This window comes from Boleophthalmus pectinirostris, unplaced genomic scaffold (assembly GCF_026225935.1).
Source record: "Boleophthalmus pectinirostris isolate CB_2022bp ecotype Guang Dong unplaced genomic scaffold, ASM2622593v1 HiC_scaffold_21, whole genome shotgun sequence".
Lineage (NCBI taxonomy): Eukaryota > Metazoa > Chordata > Actinopteri > Gobiiformes > Gobiidae > Boleophthalmus > Boleophthalmus pectinirostris.
The window spans coordinates 968,001-984,407 of record NW_026571175.1 but is presented as its reverse complement, the minus strand read 5'-3'; the positions used below and the strand labels follow the sequence as shown (position 1 = coordinate 984,407).

Genomic DNA, 16,407 nt, shown 5'->3' with positions numbered 1-16,407 from the left:
CGGCGCAAAAACATTAGAAAAATTTGGCAACTTTTTTCTGTCCTCAAAACACAAACTTGAGACTTCATCTCTGCTCAGTTCTGGTTAAAGCGTTAATGTTGTTTCCTCATCACAAACAAACCTAGTAATACAGGAAGTGCTCCACTGTGTTTTTAAACTCCACACACCTTCACAAGAATCATTTGGATCATTTCACCCTTGGAATCACCAATCTCGACTGAACTACAGGTAAAAACATGAACTTGAAACTGCTGAGCTTTGGAAATGTAGACAGAGTTAGTCAAACATGTGAGTGAAACAAACACAAGTCCAGGTGTGTTTTTGAGGAGGAACAACATTCAAACATGTCTTTAAACTCACGAGAGTCCGTTTGTGTAACACCAGAGCTTGAAGTCATGTAGAGCATTTCAGGGTAAAAGCGTCATTTGCGTAAAAGCGCTTCAGCTTCACCAAGTAACAGACACATCAAGTCTTCATTTCATTTGAAATCAAAGTTCTGTCGTAAAAACAAGTTTGTTTGGCACAAAAACAGGTTATAAAGAGACACATGCTGCAGGACAGACATTTACAGAGAAGAGAGAGAGAGGAGAGAGGAGGAGAGAGAGGAAGAGGGGAGAGAGAGAAAGGGGAGGGAGAGATGGGGAGAGGAGAGAAAGAGGAGAGGAGACAGAAGAGAGAGAGGAGGAGGAGAGAGAGCGAGAGGAAGAGGAGGAGAGAGGAGAAGGGGAGGAGGCAGAGGGAAGAGAGAGAGGAAGAGGAGGGAGAGATGGGGAGAGGAGAGAAGAAGGACGGGAGGAGACAGAAGAGAGAGAGGAGGAGGAGAGGACAAGGAGAGAGAGAGAGAGAGAGAGAGAGAGAGAAGAGAAGAAGCAGGAGAGGAGGAGACAGAGGGAGAGAGAGGAGGAGGATAAGGAGAGAGAGAGAGAAGAGAAGAAGCAGGAGAGGAGGAGACAGAGGGAGAGAGAGGAGGAGGATAAGGAGAGAGAGAGAGGAGAGAAGAAGGAGGAGAGGAGGAGACAGAAAAGAGAGAGAGGAGGAGAGAAAGAAGAGAGAGGAGGAGGAGGAGAGAGAGTGAGAGGAAAGAGACGGGGGAAATGAACGAAAGAGAAGGAGACAGGAGATAGAGGAGGAGAGAGAGAGGAGAGGAGGAAGAGAAGAGAGGAGGAAAGAGAAAGAGAAGGAGAGAGGAGGAGAGGAGCGAAAGAGAATGAGACAGAGGAGATAGAGGAGATGAGAGAGAGGAGAGGGGGAGAGGAGGAGAGAGAAGAGAAGAGGAGGAGAGGAGAGAGGGAGAGAGAGAAGGCGGGGGTTGTTAGGTCAGAGGTCACAGGGATCTGCTCCGCTGCGGGGTCAGAGGTCACTGTGGAGGTCAAATCATGGTGGTTTTGATCAGGAGCAGCGTCCTCTAACCTGGAACGAGAGCCGTCCTCCAGAGTCTCGGCTTCAGCGGCGGACAAGTGTGAGCCTGCTCTGCTTCACACTACAGGCACGGGAGCTGAAGTGTCTTGCCTAAGGACACAACAAAGCCACAACACTCCCCTAGATGTGGGAATGGAACCTGTGACCGTGTGGAGGTTCTGAACAGTTCATGTAGTTGGTTTTTAGCGTGAGCCCGGGTGACATGAGCAGCTGAGCACATTTTACAACCAAATGAACAAATAAAAACAAATAGATCAATAAAAATCCAACACTGGGACGTTCACACATTTGATCTTTAACGACGAGGCGAAGACGATGTAACAGTGATCAGCCCAAACGCTGGAAACACCACACACACATTTGTTCTGCTGTTACATTCAAAAGCTTCAAGTCCTGACGTTTATTCTGGACCATTTCAGTGTTTTACTCGACACTAACACCAGGTTCAGTGTTGTTTCTGTAGCTTAACATTCATTTAAAAAGCCTACAAAAGCGTCACGGTTTATCCAGCGAAACAATATCAAAAGAATTCAAGTAGAAGTGTGCTAAAGGATCCTGGAGGCGGGTTAAGTGGGGTTAGATTGGCACTGGGTCATTGTTTAAAGAGGAGGAATTACACTTGGATGAGTTATTCCTCCAACACAGAACAGAGCGTGTTCCCTCAGCCTTATGTTCCCTCATTTCTAAGGTTTTTGTTTTTAATTAGGCCCTATATTCCCACATTTCCTTTATCATCAATCAGATTTTATCCCATTTTCTCCCAGTTTGGTCATCAGTTCCACTCGGTCTGTTCCCTCCAGATCACACAGAGGTGACACAGACGTGATGACACAAAGGATCTGACACTCAAATGACTCTGGATAATCACTTTAAATGCTGAATACACATGAAAATGACTTGAATTAATGTTTTATTTTGAGAAAATGTCCTGTTCACAAACATTGGGAGATGCACTCGCAGCCGACGAGCAAGACACGCTCAGCGGCAGAGTGGTTAACCTTTAGGAACCAGAGGCTTTTTCCCAAAACATTCGATTTTGACAATCTTAGTCCTGGTTTAGATCTGGTTTAGTCCTGGTTTAGACCTGGTTTAGTCCTGGTTTAGTCCTGGTTTAGTCCTGGTTTAGACCTGGTTTAGTCCTGGTTTAGTCCTGGTTTAGACCTGGTTTAGATCTGGTTTAATTCTGGTTTAATTCTGGTTTAGTCCTGATTCAGTCCTGGTTTAGTTCTGGTTTAGTTCTGGTTTAGACCTGGTTCAGCTTGAATGAGTCTTTTTGGTAAACTGGCTGGTTTTGTTCAGATCTTTATGTTCACGTGGACAGAGTGTCTGGAGGTTTAACACTCCAGGTGTTATTGGAGCTCTGTACACTGTGTGATTCAAAGAGCTTTTGTGGTGCTCTGGCTCTTGTAGACTTTGGTGTGGTTTGTGCGTTCTTGCTGACACCGTCAGAAGAACAGATCATGTGGAGTTTAGATGAGAATTGTTGAATCTGCTCTCATCATGACTTTATATTGTGTAGCTGCAGGAGACTAGAGTCAGTTCTGTCTCAGGCTGCACCAGCTCCTCGTTTTACCGTCACTGTTGTTTATTCACCTGAACGCTTTGTCATGTCTGAATGTTCCCACGGTCATGGAAATCCTTGAAAAGACATGGAAGTTAAACATGTTATTTTTCAGTCATGGAATTTTAGTCTCTCTTTTACAGTGTTCTGTTCATTTCTCATTAAACTGATTGTTTCTGATTATTTCAGAACGTCTGCACCTTTGGTTTAAAAGAGACAACAGTAAATGCACTGACAGGATTTAGAATGTTAAAAACTATAATCTCAAACCAGAAGGTGAGTGGAAAGAGTTCACATTTCATATTTGGCTCTAAAAGTCTGATCAGTTCTACACATGTAGGTGCTGTAAAGTCATGGAAAATTCACTTAAGCTCATGAAAAAGTCATGGAAAATGTTTTCCAGCACAAAGAAAATGTGACTATACAGACTCATGTTTGTCATGAATGGGCCGAGTGCAGAACAGTTTTCATTAATTGCATTTGTTTCACAGTTTTATGAAAATCTGGTCACTCTACCCATGTTCCTTTCAAAGCGAGGCTGTGTTTACACATGCCGGGTATGATGAGAAACAAATATTTCCCTCCCTCTGTTTTCCAAAATAACATTGTGCACAAAGCATCATTTTCAAAAAAGTTTTGGTTTACATCGACCCACATAAATCCTCCATCGAGCACCGTCAGAACAACACCGAGCCTCTGGGCGGCGCCGGGATTAGATTCAAACCTGTAGCTTTTATTTCATTACACTTGTAAATTTGACTAAAAAATGCCTTGAAAAAGGTGTATAAATGAGCGGACTCGCCTCTCCACAGATCTGTTAAAGAAGTGGCAACATCACTGAACTCTGAGCCTCATTGGTCTTGGGTCATGGATATGAAACATCAGCTGTGTGTGCAAATGAAACACATGAAAAGAGTTTCACCAGAAGAATTGCCACTGATGCTTTATCATCCTCATCATCCTCATCCTCATCATCCTCATCATCATCAGAGCAAAAGGGAAACACTGGTCGTACTTTTGGCGCGTCAACTCCTAAAACTCCAATAATCTCACTTTACATGTAAACGCCAGAGTTTTCCAGAATTTCCACTCTAGCTCGAGTTTTCAGAGGCACATTTACCATTTCGGTGTAAAAGATGAGAACAAATGAAGGGAAATGTCTCAGTTTTAAAAACACCTGTGTACGTGTAAACGGGGCCCTAGAGTGACCGTTATTTCAAAAACAAAAACTGGGACATCCCTGGTTTGGGCTGTTCTGCAGGGATGTAATGATATCCAAAGTTCTCGGTATGATATTATCATGGTTTCATTTTTATTGTGATATTTTGGAGAGGCTGGTATAGTTGTAGATAGGACACTTTTTTTGTCCACTGTTATTGTGAGACTTTCGACAACACAATATCATGATATTTTGGTTATTGTTACAAGAAGTACAACAAGTGCGTAATTAATGAAAACTGTTCTGCACTTGGCCCATTCATGATGAACATGTGAGTCAGTATAGTCACATTTATGTGTGTTTTGGTCATTTTTAAGCAGTTTTTCTGCATTTTACTGAAACAAATGACATGTGTCTCTTTACTGTTGGCAGGGATCAGACTGGTCAAAAATAGGGACTCTTGGGACATTTCTTGTATAAAACTGGGACAAATCAGTGGTTTGTATAAATCTGCTGGGACAGAGGACACAGGCTCAAAACTGGGACTGTCCCGGGTAAACAGGGACGTCACCTCCTTCAGAGCACTATCACAACACAGTCAGTGTGTGTCCTGAAACTCCTGCACATCACATCAAGTTTGTGTAGTTGCTGTGTTCAGTTGTTGTACATTTGTGTAGATTTGTCGGGTGGGAGCATGGGGGAAGTAGGCTTGTGGGTGGAGCCTTGTAAAGGCCCGTACTGGTGACCATAAGGAGGGTTTGAGGAGGGCTCTGGGAGAGATCACTAGATTAGTCAAACACGCATGGAAGACTCTAAAAGCTCTTCAGGTGGGTTTCTGATGAGGGAACAACTTTGTATCATGGTAAAAAGCTCCAAAAAGTCCATTTTGCATAATACCTCCTCTTTAAGTTAAATGCTTTTGTACATTTATAACTTTTTATTTTAATTTCATACTTTATTTAGATAAAAAACAAAGTGAAATCAAAGGCATATAAAATCTGGCACTGTGAGAGCACTCTGTAACTGTGTGGTTTTAAACAACACATTCTTAAATATTAACGTAAATCTTTTAGTTGGTTTAAATTCTCATAAAAATCCATCTTTAATATTGTTATTTTCGATACTTTTCGATCTCACTTAAATGTTCTATTTACATGATTCTGCAACAGTGCCGCCTGCAGGATCTAAACCTTAAAGATAAACTATTTTAAAGCCTCTATATCCTGCTGTATTCAGGGGTGACTTTAAAAACGCAGAGGAGTGTTAGTTCATTTTACACCAGGGGAGCAGTTTAGCAGAACAGAACATTTGACTGACCAAAATGTACAGTTGAAATCAGAACTAATCCAGATTTTTGTTCAAATTGCTAATCTGGACTTTTCATTGTTGTTTCTAAAATTCCATATTAAAGGAACACTATGTAACTTTTCTGGTGGAGAGATGGAACCTTCTATTCTCCATGGAGATATGAGTTTTGCCTGAAATGTTCCACAATATGGCACAAAAGCAGCAACAACTCCACCAAACCAAGAATACATCAAGTATTTGTAGCAATAAAACACCTGTGATTGAATCAATAGATCTATCAGTTTAATGCCACACTGTGGAACATTCCAGGCAAAGCATTCGCTGTGTTTCAGATGACATGATAACAGTTACAGGCCAATAACATGGAATACAGATGGGGGCAGCTAAAACTAATCTTGTTCAGATATAGTGAGCTCTCTAGTCGCTCTTACAATGATCAGGTACAACATTTATGAACTGACCATGTGGACATAACTTATTAGAGTACAAAGTAATCTATAGAGTAATCTGTCTCTGACTACATCTGGGAGTAAGACATGATCACATTCTAGAATCTGAAACCCACCAGTAACATTCTCATGGCACTGACAGCGGCTGGCAGACCCTCCACCAGACAACTCCTTACATTTAAATATACTCAAAAAGATTAACTACAGACTCAATGCTTTTGACATTTCACTTTCAAAGATCAATACTTAAGATCAGAACCACATTTTGGCTCCATTCACACTGCAGCCTGAAATGACTCAAATCAGATTTTTTGGCCCCTATGTTCCTGTATCTGATCTTTTAATGACAGTCTGAACCACACAGATCCGATTTTTTCAAATGTGACTCAGGACACTTGGATATGTGCTCCTGAAACTGATACATATCTGATCTTTGACATGTGACTTCAGTCTGAACGACCAGGTCACATTCATCCATCTACACGTCAGGCTCAGAGTCTCGTCAAAAGTGGGAAAGCGAGGTTAGTGAGTCCATTCATATTTAGGGGGGATCACTGTCTTCAGGTTAAATTGGAGGGGTCTTATCTGAACCGGGCGTTTTTTGAAAAGAAGTGACCGACTCCAATGTCAACAAAAAATAAAGAGCCTGCGAGCCAAATACAAGGAGGCTAAAGACTCAAACAAATGAAGCGGCCGTGGACACGTCACCTGTCCATTTTACTGAAAACGGGACCGGATTTTGGGAGACAAACTCAGAGTTTAGGCGACTTCCATAAACACAGAGCACGCTCGCTGTGTGTGACGTGGTCGTGTCCTCCAGTGCACATGTGAGACACTTTTGGGGCGTTTAAAGTTCACTCTGGAGATCACATACAAGTCACATTTAAATGGAAATGTGAATGATCTCACAAATAATCGGATTTCACAAAAAATCTGAACTGAGCATTAACCCCTGCAGTCTGAACGTAGCCTCTGATTGTCCGAACATCTTTTAATGCGTTACATGTGGTTTTCTGTTTCCTTCCCTTCAAACGGACTTAACTTTGTACCAGTGGATGTTTGGCTGCCCACCAGGCCGCTTCATCAGGGCTTCTGGTGGAGACTGTGACTCCCACATGTAACCCAAAAACTAAGCCCAGGTGGTTTAGTTTAACTTGGTGATAATATTTTATATTTGGATGTCTCCAAATTTGCATCAATCATTCAATTCTATTTGACGTTTTTTGGCTGAGAATTTCCTCATAACAGAGCAACATCTTATTTTAACCAATAGTCAAATTTAGTTTTCCCGACTAATTTCTCACTGCCACTTGCTCCGAATATTCCGTCCTAAGCACATTTAAACCGTTTACATGTCAGACTTCCTGCGGTCAGTGAATGAACGGCGCTGACCGGTCCCTCACGTCGCGGTTTCTCTTCAGTTTGACTCCTCTTCGGATCAGGACCAGGTAATCCTCCGTCTCTGTTTCCTCCAGGAGCTCCGGCAGCACAGGGGCCCGTCGCTCCGCCTCTACCCGAGCGGAGGGCTGCGGAGGCGGGCTGGGCGGCTCTGGACCTCCCCTCGCCTCCGGGACCGTGGGGGTTTTGACCGGGATCATGGGGGGTCTGACGGGACCAGGGTTTAGTCCCAGGTTCAGACCCAGAGAGGGCCTTCGGAGGCTAGGTTTGGAGGAGGGAGCCCGGCGGATGGTGGCGACCCCTGGTGTTGGAGCAGAGGAGGTGCACTTGGTCTGGTACAGTCTCCGGTACGACAGGGACTGGTCGGAATTCCGAGGAAAACCAAACTTTTCCTGATCCGGAGTCTGAGGGTCGGCTTCAGAACTTACAGAGAAGTTATCTCCATCTGAGCCTGGAGAGAAAGAAAATACAGTCCTGGTTTAGTCTTGGTTAAGTCCTGGTTAAGTTCTGGTTCAGGTCTGGTTCAGTCCTATTTCAGTCCCGGTTTAGTCCTGGTTTAGATCTGATTCAAGTCTGGTTTAGTCCTGGTCCAGTCCTGGTTCACTCCTGATTCAGACCTGGTTTAGTTCTATTTCAGTCCTGGTTTAGTCCTGGTTTATGTGACGGAGCGCCTGTGTTGCCCCGTCATCTCCCGACTGGCGCGTCTGCATCTGGCCAAAGAGCACGACGCTTCCTTCCCTCCCCGTTTTGCGGAGCTAAGCTCCGATAGACTGGTTTATGCAGGAAGCTCGTGTGTCTCGCGGTCCTGTTTTCCCCCAACATCTGAACGGTTTCCCGGCTCGTGCGTTCGAGGTGCACACTCGACACCGACGCTGCTTTCCTACCTGCAGCAGCCTCCGCGCCGTTCTTGAGTTTAGGGCCAAACCGAGGCACTTCCTGGTTGTGCTTTAAATAGCGCATAGTGGCGCGCTCAAGGGGGACATGTGATCGTGGACTCGACCATTGTGGTCTATTTGGGGTCATTTGTGGGTTTTTGAAGTTGTTTAATGAAACTTATGTTAACCTTATGAGGGGTTCTTTAAGTTATTTTTATTATGTTTATTTCCAAGTTGATTTGTGTTCCTCAATACCATTTTGCTTATGTTAATTCCTTAAAACCCCATTTTCGTTAATTGGTTAGCCCGGGGGGAGGGGCTAAGGGGGTATAAAAGGAGGGAGCTCCAGTCATTTGGGAGTTGGTATTTGGCCTGACTACGTGGGTGCTGCAACTGTAAGTGATTAGTGTACATATGTTTGTAAATACTTCTGTCGACCACCTCATTTTTTTTTTTGTCACTGTAAATATTTCACTCTGCACTTGGAGCTGTGGTGCGAATAAAAACCCACTTAAGTGAAGTTTTTTGACTGAGCCATAATTTTTACATTTATTTCGGACGAACCCGTGACAGTTTAGTCTTTGTCCAGTCCTGGGTCACTCCTGATTCAAACCTGGTTTAGTCCTGGTTTAGTCCTGGTTCAGTACCTGTCTGGTCTTCAGAGCAGGAGGGGGTGTGGGTCTGGCTGCTGTAGGCTGAGTCCCTGTAAGACAATTTAGAGTCCAGGCTTAGTCCTCGGGCCAGAGCCTGGACCAGCTCCTCCCTGGGGTCCCTGTGCTCCTTGGTCTGGACAGTGAGATGGCGCTGGGCTCGAGGCTCCTCCCCCGCAGTGATGTCATCACTGTGGTGGTTGATGGGATCTGCAGTGCGGCTCCTCTTCAGAGCGCTCACTGAAGGCTGAAGATACAGACACTTTTCAGAGCTTTGACCATGTTCTAGAAGTTTCTTCTCACTGACTCTCTGAAGTTGGATTTGGAGTGATTCATGTTTGAGTCATTTTTAATCTCTGTATTTAAGACGTCATTGCGCCGATCTACCCACAGACGCTATAATGAAGTAGATGAAGTGCAGTGATGCTTAGATACTTAATAACGCGTTACTGTAGTCTGACACAGTGCTATTTCCAAACCAGTAGTCAGATTTAAGTTACTTATCTAATACAGTGTGCGTTACTATTTTTGCATTTCAGGGTGACGTAGTTTATTTATTTATTTTAATTTTTTGGTGACGTGGGTTATGTGATCCCAAAGATCGTATAAATTGTCTCTGGTGACACGTTTCCTATGATGTCATCATCTCCGCTCCGGCATGAGTCAGATGTAAACACTGGAGGGGAGAGAGACGACTTTTACAGCTGGAAATACAAACATTATTTTGATTTGATTTCAGCGAAGGATGGCAACATAAAGGTTGGTTGTTCACTCTGTGCTGGAGACAAAGTGTTGTCTGTCTTCAAGAAGGAGGTGGGGGATCAGCCGCAGCTGAAAGTAACTAATAAAGTAACTTGTAATCTAACTTAGTTACTGTTAAAAGCAAGTAGTCAGTAATTTAACTACTTACTTACTACTTGTTACTTTTTAAAGAAGTAATCAGTAGTCAGTAGTCAGATTACTATTTCAAAGTAACTATGGCAACACTGATGAAGTGACGGTGATGTCCCACCCCCACAGTGTTTGGCTCCAAATCGAGCTGATGGAGACCAAAGAGCCAATCAGGAGAGAGGTTGTTGAAGGTAAGAGATATAAAGTTTAGTTTAGTAGTTTATTTGGTCATGTTGCAGCACTACAAAATAAAACAAAACAAAACATAGACTACAACCCCATGGATCATGACCGAAAAGGTTCAGGCTGAAGTAACTTTAAACTAATCAGAATATGCCAAAGTTTCTCTAGTAAAAATTGTTTTAACAGCCTCACTCTGTGCCCACATGGAGAACTGAGGGTCAAAAGAAGGGGCAAAAAAGATCACGTTTGGTCTGTGACCATATATGGGACTCCACACCGTCCACATGAAAACTCAGAAAAGTGTGAGATTATTGTCAGAAATGGTCATTCTCTCAAATATTCAGGTTCAACAGTTAGTTTGTAAATATCTGCTTGGAGTAAATAGATCTTGGACCTCAAACATTGAAATAGCTCTCCAGGGGATTTCTGAGTTATACCATTGTACTACCACTGTATCATTCTGAAGCCTTTAATACTAACTAATAAATGGACAATGGTTTATGTTTTATTGGTGTCTAACTGTAACCAAACGCTCGCCCTCTTTCTTATAATCATCTGTTTCATGCAGCCACTAAAATGAGCAGCCTCTGGCATTTTTGTTTGGTAAAAGTAGCTCACCAGAGGAAAAAGTTTGGAGACCATCGATCCAAACACTTCTCACTTCTCACATGCATCAACTGTGATTAGACTACTACCACATGTTTTAACTCAAATGCCTTTGACACATTTATTGTTTTTATGTACGTTGATCAAGATTTCCAACTTTCAGCTGTGAGGCTATGAGGAGCTTGTGAATTAGACTGTATGTATTGTGCTGAATAACTAAAATCTGCTAAATTATATTCCTATTCCCATTGTAAATGTATAATTTTGAACTTTGTGCACAGTGTAGGATACTCTTTTTAATTGTATTATTTATGCAGCATTTTTATGTGTTTAGAAAAGCGCTATATAAATAAAATAAATTTAATGCATAATTTATTCATTCCAGAGCTCTATATCTTTCAAAATATAATGCTTTATACTGTTTTTGTTTTTTTACTGTTTCTACAGTATTAGACTTTTTTTTTTTTTTATATCATCACTCAGGATGTTCCAAACACTCACCCCTCTAACAGAAATACAATCACTTCATTTCTTAGTTTTGATCTTCTTTTTTTTTTAAAGATGACAGTTTTTTATTTTTATTTTTTTCTTTTGTTTATGATTGTACAAACTATTAATAATGTTAACAAAGGCACAGCAAAGTGAATGATACATACAGGATCAAGTGCAGGGACATACCAGGGCCGTGGGGCTTCGGGAGCTGTAGTCCTGCGAGTTGAACCCAGAGTCATGGGATGAGACGGAGGAGAGCCGGACCGAGCCGCTCTGGACCGGACCAGAACCAGATCTGAACCGGAAGTGAGGAGAGCCAGAAGAGCGCGAGTCTCCACTGCTCACACTGTTCACAGAGCTACAGGAAGAAAAGACCTGAGTTAGACCAGCTTCAGACCAGGTTTAGACCAGGGTTACACCTGGTTTAGTCCTGGTTAAGTCTTAGTTTAGTCTTGGTTCTGTCCTGGATGGAGGAAGTGTCTCCATGGAAACAGACCTGGACATGCTGGACTTCCTGGAGGTGGAGCCTGGAGATGAAGGTGGACTCTGAAAGGACCAGGAGCAGTCTGAGGACTTCAGGTCTGTGAGCACCTGGACCAGAGACAAACAGAGTCCTGGTTTAGACCTGGTTTAGACCTGGTTTAGACCTGGTTTAGTCCTGGTTTAGTCCTGGTTTAGTCCTGGTTTAGTCCTGGTTTAGTCCTGGTTTAGTCCTTGGGAAAATGATGCAGCTTCTATGGAATAATTGTTTCATTTTCTTTTTTATTTGTTGCAGTTCAGGCCTTTTAATGATACTGTCTATTTAAAACCGGTTCACTGGGATTCTCCTGCTTTGTGGCATCAAGTAGTTTTAATATGATCATTTATTGCAGTATTTAACTGTAGCAATATATCGTTCTTCAAAATGTTCTATTGTGACAGGCCTAGACACTAAGAAACAGAGATATGTAAGTGCCAGAGAGTGAGAGGAAATGAGCAGAGAGATCCAGCTCATAGAAGATCTGAAGCTGTTTGGGGTCAGAATAACAACAGTGTGGTGTTTTACAAGTGCAAGGCTTTATTAGTAGTAAAGTCAAAGGGTAAAAGAGGGAGAGTTCTTTGCAGTGCTTGCTTTGAGACTGTAGTTGCTTTGTATAGCTCCTGCTTTAGGGTGTTACCTGCTCACTGGAGGGGGGCAGTTTGTGGGGGTCCATGCTCAGGGTCCTGAGGTCTTCACTCAGACTCTGGAGGTGAGACATTTCTCCCAGTAAAGACACCTCCTCATCCTGAAACACACCAGAATTTTTAATGCACCAATACGAGTCAGTAGAGTGTGACACAGGTCAAACCTTCTCTAAACCAAGTGGACTAACCCTGGACTAACTCAGGACTAAACCAGGACTAAAGGCGGTCTATCTCTAGGCCGTACCATGATGGGTCGGAGCATGGACACGAGGCAGCAGAACCTCCCCCTCTCCTCCACCAGGGCTCTCCTCACGGCGCAGGTCTCAGCCTCCTCCAGAACCTGGTACTGACCCGACACCAGCTGAAGCGCACTGTCCAGGGCCGCCTGCTCTGCCCGCACTGAGCAACACACCACAGGGTTGTGGGTTAGACTCCCCATCTCTGAGTGTGCATGTCCTCCCTGTGTTACTGTGGCAGAGTGGTTATCCTGTCTCCTCCCTGTCATGAGGAGGTTGTGGGTTAGACTCACAGACTGTATAAAGAAGTGGATCAAGTGAGTGTGACATCACCCAGAGCGTATGGCTCCAGTCAAATGAAGCTCATCAAGACAGGCAGGGGCAAATTTGGAGCCCAGTTCCATATTTGGAATTCCAGCTGCGATCATAGTAACCAAAGAGCCAATCAGGAGTGAGGCTGTTGAAGGTAAAGGCCCTTCCTGCCCAATAGCATCTCTCGCTTACTAGGCTAGGTCAATTTAATACAAATTATTCTCCTCAGGACTGGGGAGCATAGTATGTAAACGGGTAATAAATCATTGGACTACACCCAGTCCGTGACACACTGAGGATCAGATCAGCTACACACCACTTGCAGTTAATGGCTAGTTAATTCTACGCTTAACAAAATATTCAAAAACCTGCATTGGCGTCTGCAATGTACTGTGCACTGTTTACTACCACAGCTATAGAACAAGCGGCTAGCATATTATTCATGTTGGAAAAATTGATTGTTTGAAAAATAGTAACGTGCCGCTACTCCAACAATGAAAAAAAAATGTCGAAGTAGTGGGATGCTAAAAAAATGCAGCTACTCCGACAATTAGACGTCAATGTTTTTTTTTTAAATTATTATTATTTAATTTGGAATTTGAGAGTGAGAACATAATTTCATTTTTTCATATGTTCATATGGAAATTTGACAATAAACGTTTTGAATCGCATGTCGAAATAGCAGCATGTAACCAGTGAATGCGACCTCAGTGAAAATGTTACTTAAATGCTAATAATGTTCATATTTTTATTTATGGACAAAACAGTGAAAAAACCCAGTCTACATGCACCTGGGGTTCACGAGACTTGGGTTAAAACCGCCACTGTAAGACCAACTGAGGAGCCTGACAGCAGCAGTTACAGAGACAGGGGCCAAGTTTTTTCAATAGAAACTGAACTGGAACCAGAGTCAATGGACCTGAATCACGCTCATGTATATAGACTATGGTTGGACTCCTGAACTCTCTGAGAGGAGTGTGCTGCTATGGCAGAGAGGTTGTCCTCCCTGTCACGAGGAGGGTGCAGGTTAGACTCCTGTTGTGTGTAGATAATGTGAGGAAAGTTTGAACCTTTCTTTGCTTTTTTCTGCAGTTTGAGAGTGTCTGAAGAACGCTTCTTTATCTCCTGACGAGCCTTTTTATACTCTGGGGAAACAAGAGAGAAACCAGCATTAGAACCAGGTCTGAACAAGAAATAACCAGGTATAAACTGGGACTAAACTAGGACTAAACCAGGTCTAGATAGATCTAAACTAAAATTAAATCAGGACTAAACCAGAACTAAACCAGGTCTGAACCAGGACTGAACCAGGACTACCTTTGGCATGGTCCTTGTCCAGGGAGTTGGTGGTTCTCCTCCAGTCCTCCATCTGCTCCTGAAGAGGGTTTATGAGACAGTCCACAAACACCCTGCACCAAGAAGTTTTACACTCAAGTTCATTTGGTTTGGTCTCATAAAAACTTATATTATAACACATCACAAATGTAGATCACTGTTACCTTTGATAGTTTAAAACATGCTATATTCACCCAAAACAACATGTTAACATGTTTTATAAATTTCATTTTCATTTTTGAGTCTTCCCTTTGCTCTCAGCACTAAGTCACTCCCCCTACAGAGTGACATCACAACACAAAGGCCGTTTTATAGTTCTGTGTTTCTGTGACTCAACACACACTGTCACCGTCGCCTTGTTGCCTTTGTTTTTGAATTATAGATCTGTGTCGAAGTCTATGCACTGCAAAGTAATTCACCATCACAACACTAGGAGGCGATGATTTAAAACTGGTGTTCGTGTAAAGAAAATAAAAAGGAAACGTCTGTCTGTAGAGCAGTGGTAGAGAGGAGCAATCACAGCCTTTATCGTCTGTGTTGCTTCCATAGACTGTATATATGAGTGGACAGAGCTCACGTGCTAGCTGCCACGTGCCAAACAGGAAGTGCTCCAGGAGGATCTTCTGACTCTGGCTCCAACTGACTTACATTAGGCCAGGCATGTCCAAACTATGGCCCGTGGGTCAAATGCGTGGGTCAAATTTGTCCAAATTACCTTGCATGAATTAAAAATTTACTTTTTACTGCAAGTTTTTTTAAAATCTGCCTTGATAAAGCTAATATTTAATATTTAGTGTGTGGTTTTAAGGGTTTTAAGGATCTTAGCATGTTTAAACATGCATATATTTCAATTAGTCACTGTACTGAGCACCAGTCTGTGACCCTCGATCAGCCCTCTGCTTCATCTGTGTTTAGATTTGTGGCGTTTGATGAAAAAAGTTTGGACACCCCTGCATTAGGATCTTGTGGCTCCTCTCTCTGTACCTGCTGCTGTGAGCCTCGTCATTTTGGTCTTAAAATGTTCATATTAACCCGTGACACATGATCCTGAATTTTTTTTTCACTATTTTATCTGTCCAAAAAATCTTATTCATAAAAGAGCCTGGCTCCAGAATGACTCTGGTAACCGTGAGCATCACGAGCCTCATCTGAGCGGCGCTGAACCCTGTGATGTCACATTCACTTAGTCCACTTGTTTTATAAAGTCTATGGTCGCTTCTCCCTGCTGTCTGCGTCGGTGCACGTCTGTCGACGCAGACGCTCTGTGGAGAAGGTTCAAGGCAACACAGACTCTCTGTGTCGCAACGCACGACCATCAGCATGCATCCTGCTAATGCAACTCTTACGCATCACATCAGGTTTGTCAAGTTGCTGTGTACAGGTTTGTATCATGTTTTTGTATAGTTATGGAGAACTGTCGTGTGGGAGCATGGGTGACGTAGGTTTGTGGGCGGAGCCTTGTACAGACTTGTACTGCTAACAGTAAGGAGAGTTTGAATAGGGCTCAGGAGAGATTGCTAAAATTGACAGATCTGGACAGGTGCATGTCAAGTGAAGGGAATAAACAGTATTCAAATCTCCTGGGAATATGTTTTTTTTTTTTACTCCTTCAGCAGACCTTGGTTCTGTCATAATTAATAACAGTTATTTCTTCTGTAGTCTGCACAGAAACAGAGCAAAGGATCATGGTCTCTGTAGGTGCGTATGATGTGTGACAGGTGCGTATGATGTGTGACAGGTGCGTATGTGTGACAGGTGCGTATGATGTGTGACAGGTGCGTTCGGTGTGTGACAGGTGCATATGATGTGTGACAGGTGCGTATGATGTGTGACAGGTGCGTATGATGTGTGACAGGTGCGTATGTGTGACAGGTGCGTATGATGTGTGACAGGTGCGTTCGGTGTGTGACAGGTGCATATGATGTGTGACAGGTGCGTATGATGTGTGACAGGTGCGTTCGGTGTGTGACAGGTGCATATGATGTGTGACAGGTGCGTTCGGTGTGTGACAGGTGCATATGATGTGTGACGTGTGTGTTCGGTGTGTGACAGGTGCGTATGATGTGTGACAGGTGCATTCGGTGTGTGACAGGTGCGTTTGGTGTGTGACAGGTGCGTATGATGTGTGACAGGTGCGTTCAGTGTGTGACAGGTGCGTACATGGACAGGTGTCTGAGTCTGGTCTCGATGCTGCGATGTCGCAAACACATTTTGGTCAGAGCTGAGCCCAGGTCCCTCGTTCCTCCTGAAAAAACAAAACAACAGTAAAAAAGTCATTTACAAACATGAAGAGTCGAAGATAAATACAGTCAGTCATAAAGCTTTAATGTAAAAACACAATCTGGAGCACAGACAGGAGCAGGACGGAA

General features: G+C 43.2%; 1 protein-coding gene across 2 annotated transcripts in view; it reads right to left on the bottom strand.

Annotated features, from left to right (window-relative positions):
* Nucleotides 1-740: 740 nt before the first annotated feature.
* The window catches only part of LOC110156521 (MTSS I-BAR domain containing 1), a 21,170-nt gene continuing 5,503 nt past the window's right edge, over nucleotides 741-16,407 (bottom strand). The window contains exons 4-12 of one of the 2 annotated variants that reach the window (XM_055157544.1): nucleotides 16,199-16,283; nucleotides 14,021-14,112; nucleotides 13,774-13,848; nucleotides 12,400-12,653; nucleotides 12,149-12,256; nucleotides 11,488-11,582; nucleotides 11,178-11,349; nucleotides 8,817-9,066; nucleotides 741-7,745 (exon numbers count right to left, since the gene is read on the bottom strand). In XM_055157544.1, the coding sequence (XP_055013519.1) occupies nucleotides 7,267-7,745; nucleotides 8,817-9,066; nucleotides 11,178-11,349; nucleotides 11,488-11,582; nucleotides 12,149-12,256; nucleotides 12,400-12,653; nucleotides 13,774-13,848; nucleotides 14,021-14,112; nucleotides 16,199-16,283 (1,610 nt within the window). In that variant the 3' untranslated portion in view covers nucleotides 741-7,266. The remainder of the gene's footprint in view (nucleotides 7,746-8,816; nucleotides 9,067-11,177; nucleotides 11,350-11,487; nucleotides 11,583-12,148; nucleotides 12,257-12,399; nucleotides 12,654-13,773; nucleotides 13,849-14,020; nucleotides 14,113-16,198; nucleotides 16,284-16,407) is intronic. The other variant, XM_020920721.2, reaches the window with a different exon arrangement.